At 36.8% G+C, this 12,126-nt stretch overlaps 2 protein-coding genes across 2 annotated transcripts; both read left to right on the top strand.

Moving 5' to 3' along the window:
• The first annotated feature begins 2,724 nt into the window (after positions 1-2,724).
• On the top strand, positions 2,725-5,346 carry LOC108221937 (ferredoxin--NADP reductase, leaf-type isozyme, chloroplastic). Its single transcript, XM_017395801.2, has 9 exons — positions 2,725-3,026; positions 3,162-3,396; positions 3,519-3,652; positions 3,826-3,904; positions 4,019-4,110; positions 4,225-4,302; positions 4,481-4,543; positions 4,635-4,869; positions 4,998-5,346. The coding sequence occupies exons 1-9, from the start codon at positions 2,922-2,924 to the stop codon at positions 5,063-5,065; spliced, it is 1,089 nt and encodes a 362-aa protein (XP_017251290.1). The 5' UTR covers positions 2,725-2,921; the 3' UTR covers positions 5,066-5,346.
• Positions 5,347-7,387: 2,041 nt separating this feature from the next.
• LOC108221941 (thaumatin-like protein 1b) lies at positions 7,388-9,355 on the top strand. The gene is made up of 3 exons (XM_017395805.2): positions 7,388-7,588; positions 7,750-8,449; positions 8,691-9,355. The coding sequence occupies exons 1-3, from the start codon at positions 7,522-7,524 to the stop codon at positions 8,815-8,817; spliced, it is 894 nt and encodes a 297-aa protein (XP_017251294.1). The 5' UTR covers positions 7,388-7,521; the 3' UTR covers positions 8,818-9,355.
• Positions 9,356-12,126: the final 2,771 nt, after the last annotated feature.

Here is a 12,126-nt window from a genome sequence, read left to right as displayed (position 1 = left end):
TATTTATTTTATTTTATTGCTCAAAATATTTATAAAAGAGAGAGTAAATTTTTTTTCTTCCATGAATCAAGTTTTAAAAATGGGTGCGCGATGACCCAACTCTGATTTGTTATATTTATTGAAATTTCCTGGGATCTGTAGTGTGTTCTGCGCACTGATTTTGTAATGTTCCGTCCATCATCAAAAATTTTCAGTCGAGTAAAATATAGTACTAGTTGTTAATGGAATACACTAAAAGGACTCATTAAATAATTAAAAAATAGTTTAAAAAAAAACACCACCAAACTCCCTCCAATGCTCATGTTGCTAAGAATTTCTGACTTTCTGAGTATTATTTACGTTGTCAAATACTTATATAATATTCAAGAAACATAATCAAAATAATATTTTTTGAGATAAAAATTAGGAAAACTGGACAACATAATAGGCGGGAGCAGTGTTGTGAAAAGCGGGAATCGGACTTAATCGGTGAAATCACAGAACATGGATTAATCGGTGATTAATTGAATTGATCGAGGATTAATCGGATAAATCAATGATTAATCAGAGAATTAATCAGTTCGGCAAGCTACGGAACAGAGATTAATCGGTGACTAATCGTGATTAATCATCAACTTTTGGAACAGAGGGCCGGAGTGAATATATATAATTTTTCCATTTGCGTTATGGATTGGGCCAAAAATGCATTTCTATTGTCGTTTTTTGAGTTTGGACTTGAACTTGGGTTGCATCCTTCATTCTAACAGGATAAACCCAATAAAATTTAGACATTGGTTTGTTTTTATCACCGAGTTGCAGATATCTTTTTCCATTCAAGCAATTTTTTCTCCTAGTTTACCCTTGTTTATAGTTATGTTCGATTTACTTCCGGAATGACAAATTACACTCACAATATTTTTATATTTGATTTATTTCCAGCATTACAAATTACAAATTATAGTAACAAAAGTTGAAAGTTCAATTTCTTCAAAGGTTTAATGTAATATTCCGCAATTTTTAGAATAATATTATTTAAAAAATAGGAAAATAGATTCAAATTAGATAATGAACCTAAAACTTGATATAAATTTTAAATTAGAATAATTAGTACCTTTTAGTGCAAGTTATTTAAGGATAAGATTTGTCGTAATCGGAAGTATTACTACACCTTGATCGTGAAATATCGATTACTTGTTGAACCATGCGAATTGCGTGAAAGTAGGATACAAATTTGCGGGTCAAAAAATTTCATAAAATGTTCTTGGTGGAAAAAAATGTGAAAAAAAGATCCCACTAAATTGAATTGGGTCCATGAATCTAAGAAAAAGTGAGAATTCTTCATTTTTATCAATATCTTTAATTCATTTTTGAAAATCATTATCTTTCTAATTTTGATATTTATGTGTATTAGAATATTTTTGAAGAGGGTAAAATCTTATGTGAAAAGATTTGGAATCACCTTATTTAATTAAGGTTTTGTAATATTATAAATACATCATATTCGGCTTTTTGTATTAAAATTCATAGGCGTTTTAGTACAAAAATCATCAGTGTTGCAAAATTCATATTTAATTCATCGTAATTTGGAAAATCGTTGATTATGGACTTTTTGGAAAGGTATTTTTGTTCTCTACAACTTTCGTGTTTTGTGTTTTTGTAGAAAACATCGTTTAGATGATTAAAATGGGTAAAACTAGATTTGGTCAGATTTGAGGTAATTTTTCGATTGATCTCTCCAGTATTTTCAAAATAATGTGTGATATATATATAAATTTGTTTATAGAAGCATGCGCAAAGTGATGATATATGTGAAAGCTATGTTGCACGGGGACGCTTACTAGGTGGAGTACCGCAGTTTGGGGACGTCCCGGGGACGGGGACGGCACGGGGATAGCTGGGGAAGTTGGAGACAGCAGGTTAAAATTGGGGACGTTTCCAGGAGTAAAATGATAAATATACCCGTGCCCAATTAAACATAACATAGAAAACTCCAACTCAGTGGCTTCTCTCTCAACCAAATAAACATAACTCATTAGTTTTCAATGGAATCACAACATGGAATTAGTGGTACTGGATATGGACATGATGAAAGTGGAAGTGGATTTGAAACCCGTATCCGATCCGAAACGTTTTGTGTATTTTTTATGTACTTTTCATGTATGTTATATATTAAAATATTAATATAATTGTAATCAAAAATAGCTTTAGTATATATTTTCCTCTATAATTTTAGTAAATATGAATGATATATTTATACTTGCATACAATTCTTTACAAATTTGTTAATGTATCTGTAATATATATCTACATATACATATAAATACATTTGTTTTACACAATTATATATTTAATATATTATAATATATGTATAATAAAAGTTATGTACTTTCGTGTATCCAAAATGAAAACCCATATACGACACGAAATCTATCATGTAATGTCAGTGTATTTCGTGTTCCGTGTATCAAAAATCAAATCCATATCCATTTTTTTCGTGTCATTTTGTTTCGTGTTGGTGTGTTACGTGTCGAATTGCCGTGCCTAATTTAACCCTTTCTTTAATGATCGATTTAGAAAATCAAATACGTAACTTCCCACTATTCTTATTTCTGAAAAGTATTTGTCGAGATTAAGACACAAAATTTATAAATGGAAAATCGCATCACAATTTACCGCAAAAAGACCTCCATTTAGTAGCAAAAATGTGTAGAAAACATCAACATAGAAGACTTATCATGCAAAAATAAGAAAGCGGTACGAGAAGCTTCATGTCTCAAGTTCAACACACTAGCTTCTTATCCTCACACCTTCCACTGCATTTATCCTGATAATCTCCGCCACTCAATTTATGATCCTCCTATCAAAAAATCTCACTCTCTCCCTCTTTTTTTCTTTGCTACCAAGTTTTTTACTTGACAATTTTTTTTCTCTCTTTTACAACAATGGCTACTGCACTCACTGCTGCACTCTCTCTCCATTCCTCTAAAACACCTTCCATTTCCACCACACCATCTATCCTGTCTACTGACAGACTTAACTTTACCAAGGTACCCCCACTTGTATCATCCTTTTTTGTGTACTTGTGTTTTCGTTTCGGGTTTCAGATCGTGTCTGTTTGACAAAATTGATAAAAATGAATATGTAAGGTTAAAGGGATTTTTTTTTTTTTTTTGGTGTTGCAGGTTCCTTTGACATTTAGAAATGTGTCTAGTGGGGGGAAAATGGTGTCTATTAGAGCTCAGGTGACCACTGAGGCTCCAGCTAAAGTTGAGAAGGTTTCGAAGAAAGTGGAGGAAGGTGTGGTTACTAATAAATTCAGGCCTAAGGAACCTTATGTTGGTAAATGCCTCCTCAACACTAAGATCACTGGTGATGATGCTCCTGGGGAGACTTGGCATATGGTCTTCAGCACTGAAGGTCTGTAAGTTCAGATCATTCCTTTGGATTCTTGATCATCATAAAAGTTATGCATTTGATTCTTGCTTATGATGATACAACTTACTTGTGATTCTGGGGCTTATGGGGTTTTGATCTGATAGGAGAGGTGCCATACAAGGAAGGGCAATCCATTGGAATTATTGCAGATGGTGAAGACAAGAATGGGAAGCCTCACAAGCTCAGGTTGTACTCAATTGCTAGCAGTGCCCTCGGAGACTTTGGCGACTCCAAGACTGTAAGATTTTTTATCCCTGTTCTCATGAATAATAGATTTCCATACATTTTCTTCTTTGAGGCATCATTGTTGCAATTTGAGATCAGTATTAATCACGGACAAAATGTTATGTTCTTTGTTCTGTTATCTTTTATGTACTTCCCTTCGCGTGAAGCTTGATTACATGTTTACAGGTTTCATTGTGTGTCAAAAGGCTCGTCTATACCAACGACCAAGGCGAAGTAGTTAAGGGAGTATGCTCAAATTTCTTGTGTAAGCGCAATCACTCTTATCAAATGATAGCACCTGATCTTTGTTATATGATGTTTTAACATGACCTCAAGAAACAAAAATAAGTAAAACAAACTGGTCTTCCTTATATTTTAGGTGACTTGAAGCCCGGTGCTGATGTTAAGATAACTGGACCTGTTGGAAAAGAAATGCTTATGCCAAAGGATCCCAATGCAACTGTTGTTATGGTACATACTGCCTACAAATCAGTCATTAAAACGTGAAAATACAGTCTACAAAGATTTTTAGTTCAGGGGGGTTTAAACTTCAGTTATTGATTCTCTATCACTCATCAAATACAGCTTGCTACTGGAACTGGAATTGCACCTTTCCGATCCTTCTTGTGGAAAATGTTCTTCGAGAAGCATGAGGACTACCAGGTTCTTACTTCAAAAACATTTGACCTTGTATATTCTCACAATTCAAAACAAAATATAAAAGGAACTTTTCTCCTTCTGATCGAGAAAAAACAGTATTAACTTTAAGCGCCCAATTGACATGTATATGTAATTATTGACGCTATACATAGGCGAATAACTTGAATCTTGACCGATGCAGTTCAATGGTTTGGCATGGCTTTTCTTGGGTGTGCCCACAAGTAGCTCGTTGCTATACAAGGAGGTGAAAATTCTTAACCTAAAATCATTATATGCGTTGCAGATTTTCACCAACTACAGTGAGTTTAACCTCAGGCTTGTTCTTTTGGTGACAGGAATTTGAGATTATGAAAGAGAAGAAACCAGACAACTTTAGGCTTGACTTTGCAGTGAGCAGAGAACAAACAAACGCGAAAGGAGAAAAAATGTACATCCAGACCCGCATGGCTGAGTACGCAGAAGAGCTCTGGGAATTACTTAAGAAAGACAACACCTTCATCTATATGTGCGGTTTAAAAGGAATGGAAAAGGGAATCGATGACATTATGGTGTCATTAGCTGCTAAAGATGGTATGAATTTCGACTTGATAACTTTATCTTCTTCCACATTTCTCCACATTATGCATCTGCCATCTTAAATATACGTGTTCCCTTTCCTTGATCACATTGTAAGTGTAATTTTTTTCTTGGATTATCAGGTATTGATTGGATCGAATACAAGAGGTCACTCAAGAAGGCAGGACAATGGAACGTAGAAGTCTACTAATTTCGGGTTTCTTGTACAAATGTATGCCTATTCTTGAAACTCCCCATGCTCCTCTGCATTCTGTAGATAGACGATCAAATTTCTTTGTACTGCAACTTTTTTTGTATTTCATATATAGCACTGTTGTATTGCTTAATGTCCTTTTTCCTGAAACTGCATTTTTGAGGGCCTGGATCATACAATATAGCTGGAATCTGGAATATGACTTTTTCAAACTCTGTGCAGTTACTTATGGATGAACATATACTATTTTGTGTGTAATGAATGTTTTCTACTCTTAATTCTATTGCTCACTAGCCACTATGGGAGTGATGATGGTAGTACCAAACCACTCCTTTTGTTCTGCAACTGGATGGTCTCCGAAACAGGTCAACTGGTAAATTTGGAACAATCCCTTATTGAAAGAAGGCCATAGAGAATACCCCTATGTAACACCAATGCCCATTTGTAGGCATGGCTATGAATTGAAGTGAAAAGGGGGGCATGCAGTTCTATGATAGCTTGAGATTCTTTGAGGTGCTTAGTGTGGCAACTGTGTTGCGTAAATTATCAAACTTAAATCCGCTAAACTTTCATCATTCAAAGCTTGAATTGACATATAGATATGAACTCTTTTATAATCTTATACTCTTGACTGGTGAAGTGATGATGTATAAACAAAGAGATTAATATGAAAGCAAGCATGCTGAAAGAAAGATGAAAAACACCCGATTATCACATTCTTTCCATTAAAATTATAGAAGAATTGTTTGTGTTGAACTTGCATCAATTATATGGAGAACAAATTGCTGTTGACACTTGACAGTAACTCTGTCGGGGGATTTGTATAAATGAAACGTAAAACGCAAAGAAAGACTAATAGAAGAAACCAGCCATGTTGCAGAAATCCAATAACAGAGTGCCTTTCAAGTTTTTAGTATCTAGTGTTTTGATTTGGTTTGTTTAATCATCTCCCTATGTTAAGTACTCGGATAAAAGGAACAGAAAGGCTTTGGTTTCATCAGACCTGATGACTGTAACGAACATCTCTTCGTTCATCATTTCTACAACATTTCTGATTTGGAACTATGTTCCCCAGGCCATTGTTAGAGAGCAGTAGAACTCAGATTATTAAGGTTACTGGTCTACAGAGTAATTTTCACTAATTTTGTTTACTATACTATGTTTGGTAGATGTTTCTGAATTCTGCTTATTCTTCCTTCTGGCTACCAGTTTCAGCCGCAAACATCACAAGTATAAGCCTAGCTGAAAACTAGAAACCAATACGAGGAAAACCCAGGCAGGTGACTGTTGAGTAAACAAGGAGGGTGTCATAGTTTACACTTGAGCTGAAACAATCTTTAATCTCTGTGTAGAAACGCCCTTAAGAATTACTTGAAGCCAGATAAATGGTTGATCCTTCATGTGTGCGATGAGGCAAGGACATGGACTGATGTGACACTGCAACAAGTTTCGCTTCAGCAAGGAGGTACTATTTAATTTAGATAGTCTAAAAACGTTTTCAGAATCAACCTGCTCCCTCTCGTTGTCGTGCTGCTAGATGATCGATGTAGCCCAGTTATTCTTCATGGAGAAGGCGAATCATCCCCTCGGCTTTGCCAAAGGTGAAGACTGGCCAAAATATACAAAAGCAAATGTCAACTCTTCATCCCCTAAAAAAAGAGCAGAACGCAAAACTTCCAAACAAACAGTCTCAAGTCGTGTTGAACACAATCTAAGCAGTAAAGTAAAACAGTAAAATCGACAACCTACGGGGGTGTTTGGCACGGGCTTACAAGCCCGGCTTCTGGGTTTTTAAGTTAATAGGACTTATTCATACCGTTTGTGTAAAAAGTCAAGAAGTACTTATAAGAAGTTGAGAATGCTAGCTTTTGTTTCATGGCTATAGGTCTTAATATTCTTCTAACTTCTACTTCACTTTTTTACTTTAAGCAAGAAGCACTTATTTTAAGCTCCCCAATCGTCCCGTATATATCACAGAAACTTCGAATGAGTGTGTATAAATCCGTCAGTCCTGCCTCAGTGATCTTATACTCTTTCCTACTTGAAACTTGGCCGGTTCGCAAACTTTGATTTATATTCAAACAACTAACAAGTAACCGTATGCGTGAACTGCCTGGAATCTGCTAATTCACATTAACAAATCTGCATATTTTAATCTTTCTTCGTAATCAACGACAACTATTTAAATCCAGAGAGGGAGACCGAGTGCCGACCTTAACACGTTTGTTTAATTTAAATACTGCATTATAATATATTCCACCGTCATTTTTCTCAATGTCTATAAATATATCTGTAATGTATGATTAAAGCATGCAACCACGCTCATCCTTCCTTTACTTCATCGACATTGTACATCACTCAATCGCCACTACTTAACCTTGTTCTTCCTATACTCATCACATACTAGTTCTCTCCGCGATCATCATTCGTATAAATTTTCTCTGTTTCCAGCAATGATGTCTGGATCTCCATACATTATCCTTACCTATCTCTCTATGTATCTCCTAATCCACTCTGCAGGTAACCATTTCATTAATTCTACTTGTTAAACCAAACCAACCCAGTATATCCCGCTTAGAGCAGGGTCTGGAGAGGGTAAAATGTACTTGTTTATTAGTCTAAATGTTCTTCAACTGACGAGTTTGTCTAATTTAACTTCATTTTTTAAATTATTGTTATAGGTACCGTGAGCTCTGCAACATTTACATTAGTCAATCAATGCAGCTATCCCGTGTGGCCCGGTTTGCTCTCGGGCGCTGGCACTCCTCCCTTGTCCACCACCGGCTTTCTTCTCAGTCCCGGGGCTTCGAATTCCCTGTTTGTGCCCCTCTCCTGGTCTGGAAGAATCTGGGGACGCACTCTATGTACGCTAGACTCCGCTAGTCAATTCACTTGCGCCACTGCTGATTGTGGCTCCGGGACAGTAGAATGTGCTGGCACTGGCGCCATTCCACCAGCCACTCTAGCAGAATTCACCCTAAATGGCGCTGATGGCTTGGATTTCTACGACGTCAGTCTCGTGGACGGCTACAACCTGCCAATGACAGTAGTGCCTAGTGGCGGAACTGCTGGAAACTGCTCAGCTACGGGCTGTTCAGCCGAATTGAACAGCCCCTGTCCAATGGAGCTCAAGGTCCTGGGAGGGGAAGGTGGGAGCGAGAGTGTCGCGTGCAGAAGCGCCTGTGAGGCCTTCGGGGATGCAAAGTATTGCTGTAATGGGGAATACGGGACGCCTGATACGTGCAAGCCAACAATCTACTCGGAGTTCTTTAAGAGTGCTTGTCCACACGCTTATAGTTATGCTTATGATGATGGTACCAGCACTTTTACGTGTGCCTCCGCGGACTATACCATCACATTCTGTCCTTCCCCTGCCCCCGGGTACGTCTATTGTTCAAAATTCTGCTTCAATGTTCATGTCAACACTGCACTACACGATCAAATCAGATCCAAGAATACAACATATATTATCAAACATGACCAATTAAAAAAATGCAGAACATGCCAATGCCTAGGCTAAAATGGTCGGTGGCAGTAGAATAAGCACCGTCCATTTAGCTCCAACTAGTATTATATATTCTGTTAACTCCCTGACACTGACAATAACAATATTGAATTGCAGGCGAAAATCATCTGGAGGGCCAGCAACAGCCGCATTTCCAGACCCAGATGGGTCATCAGCTACTAAGTTGAGACTAGTTTTCGTTTTGCCAATTCTGGCAATAATGTTCGGGCACTTGTTGAACTAGTAGTCTAAACTAGCTAGAATATCTAGCGAGGTTCGTCGCCCCAATGAAGAAAAAAGAGGAGATACTCTAACTGGCTTGGCTGAGTCCACTCCACTTTTGGATTGATGCTTGAAGGTGTCAACTTGAGCTCGAAGCCCCACCCCCGCAATCCTTGACCTCTTCAGCAGGCGGCAGCCTGCATTTGTGTTTGCATGATGACAAGAACTTGTTATCCTATTCCACACTTACAAAGTTACTCTCCCGTCTTGTACCTAGTGTACAACTCTCTCGCAGACAGCACAAGTCCTTTCGACTCTGTGACAGAATTTTTATTAACTTGGATGAGGATCTGAGAAATCACGGACAAAACATGAGACTAGACCCAGGGTCCAGGGTCACTGGCTCTGACAATTGTTAGCTAAATTTATCATAAGTGTTATGTGCTATAGTTGTAAAATTTTGTTCAACCTTTTTCCAGACTTATGTAAACTTGTAAACTGGATTTATATTCAATTCAATTCGATATATATATATATATATATAAATTTTCCCCTCTAAATTTTGGTTGGATCCTCCACTTTTCATATTCATGGTTATGATCATAGCTTCTTAATTTAGACTTACAGTTCCTGGTTTCTGATAAACCACCTAAACAGAACTTGCTTGGCACAGACGCACAGTAATCACACAGCAATGCATGTGATAGCATGAATCATGCAGTGTTACTAATATATTCTTCATACTCTAGGGAACACTTGTACAAGCATGGAGCATGCAAGTTAATGAATAAAACAGCATGCTCTTGATGTGACCACTTCGTGTTTGGCTTAGATCATAAGCCGAAATTTTCAAATGTTTTTCAGCTTATAAGTTACTTATATGGACCCCTAGTATATATATGTACAGTTGTCGACAAAGTTTTTGTTGGTCTAATGGTTCACAAAGGCCACATTATGTTGCTAGTTTTGCAGAGAACTGTGGGTTCAAACCCCTTATAAGTGATTTAATTTTTAGACCAACAAAACACACTTATACCGACCTGAGTTTCCTTTTTTTTTTATAGGAAAAGGCTGTTCAAGCTTCCTCCATGCAAATTTTTCCTAGCTCCGCCACTGGAGACAGTAAACTTTGCCACATGACTGAACTTACCACATAACTTTAGGCCAATTATCAGCACACGCTATTTCCAGTAACTCTGTATGTATGGAAGGGGCAAGACAATGCAATTAACTTAAGGATTATGTTAATAAAAGTAAAAAAAAATTAATCATTCTTGTATCTAATTCAAACTTCTTCCCTGATAATGTAAAACTGTAGCTGTTCCTTGAATATGTATGGGCCGTAAAAGCACCTCCTGAGTAGCTCTTCTTCCATATATGTTCAAAATTAAAATAGGGCAAACTATCAACAAGTCCAATTGCAACAGAAAGTAAAGCACAAACACAGGAGAGATGATTTTTTAATAAAATAGAATTGAGGGAACTAAGAAACTAACCAGCAGTTTATTTTGCAAGAGGTACTGCTCCACATCCTTTTTCAGAAGCAGCTCTTAAACTACATCACTAAAAAGACATATATGATTTCTTGGCCTTGTTCCAAATTTAAAAGTTTCAATCCAAGGAATAGTAAAAGCTGCAAGTTCTGCAAACAAGAGACCTTTAATTTTAAGCAATTTAAAACCATTTGTCTGCGGTAGCAACTGCAAGGAGAATATGAGGAAAAAAATTGAGAAAGAGGAGGATTAGCAATGAGCAGGTGCTGCCATGCGACAATGTATAGATAGTATAGACATCACTAATAAGGAGTGACACCAAAGTCATGCCTCATAGGTTTCAAATCAGACTGAAGAAAGAATCTACTGTCCTGAACTTGCTACTGATGATAAAACACTGATGCCATACAAATAGTTGACAGAACCAAGATGTAAATCTTCTATACAGACTACAGTCAATGCCTAAAGAGTGGTGCTATATCTAGAAACTTGACATCATGTACAAGTATAACTCTAGGTTATATTGCTTGAAACTCTTACAAATAATATAATTAGGTGCCTATCAATAAAATTGTTTTTCTAACTTTATGGAAATCTAGACGAAGCACAAGCTCTATAAAACTCTGCAGAAGGTTATATTGACAGTTTCCTCTAATCTCAAGTCCAATAAATTAAGAACACAAATACACACCATTGTAATCGTTCCAAAATGAAACCTACACAGAGTGTCTTTAAGCAAATATGCACCAGAACCTGAAGAAAATTTATATTGGTCATTTTCATCGCATCAACTACACATTGCTGAAGGATTGTCCAGCCCCAGTTTTCCAATTTCTGGATGTGATAATTGATACATCATGTGTGCAATCTGCATCCACAAGGACCTGATTCACAATTTAACCATCAGCTGTAATCCGCAGATAATGGAGAACTATATACAGATATCTTCACACTGTGATATAACTCCTTTTACTGAGCCTAACCACAGCGTACAGAAAGCAGTCCATTATATATAAGTTCGGGACATTGAATTTGTCAGACTAGCTGCAAGTTAGCATTTTCCCATGGTTTGTTTGCCCTTCCCTTTCTTTCAAAGTCTTCCCAGATGTCCACTCTTTGTATGTATCTAAGTTCTTATCCAACACATAATCTCTATCCAAAACTATGAAGAATGATATTTTAAGAAAATGCACAGAACTGAAAACTCATCTAGACAGGCACAATACAAAAATCAAGAAACAATAACTTCTATAAGAGTCTGTTACATATTTGGAATTTGACTGAGCCCCGACGAATCAAAGAAAAACAAGTTGTATATCAGCTGCAAATAGACAACAATGAGCTCCAAGCTGCCAGGCGCCAGCCTATGCCTTGCAACATCAACCCCAGTGACAGTGCCAGAACTACCCAAGGAAGTCTGATATCATACATAGCAGCTAAAAATGACCCGCAATTTGCGATACATTCTTAATTGCACACGTAGAAACTCAAGAAGAAACTAATCATTTTATCACAAAAGTATAAAGAACATAATTACAAGTAGTGAAATAATTCAACTGCAAGATCGCCTGATGCAGATTTTTCTTTATACAGTCTTTTACTACTTAATACTGAATAGGTAACTGTCAAAAATGAGAAGCGAGTTGGATTTAGATCTGAGAAAGAAGATCCATATGAATGGATAAAACAGGACATTTTCATCTAATGACTACGGATAACGCATCTCAACTCACAAAATTTGTTTCTTAGGAATTAGGAAGTGGGAAAAACAAGCAAGAACCACATTCCATAATCATCACATAATTTTCCTAATCTAGATAAGCTAAAATTTTGTGTTC

This window comes from Daucus carota, chromosome 5 (genome assembly GCF_001625215.2).
Source record: "Daucus carota subsp. sativus chromosome 5, DH1 v3.0, whole genome shotgun sequence".
NCBI lineage: Eukaryota > Viridiplantae > Streptophyta > Magnoliopsida > Apiales > Apiaceae > Daucus > Daucus carota.
This window is presented reverse-complemented; position numbering and strand designations above follow the sequence as displayed.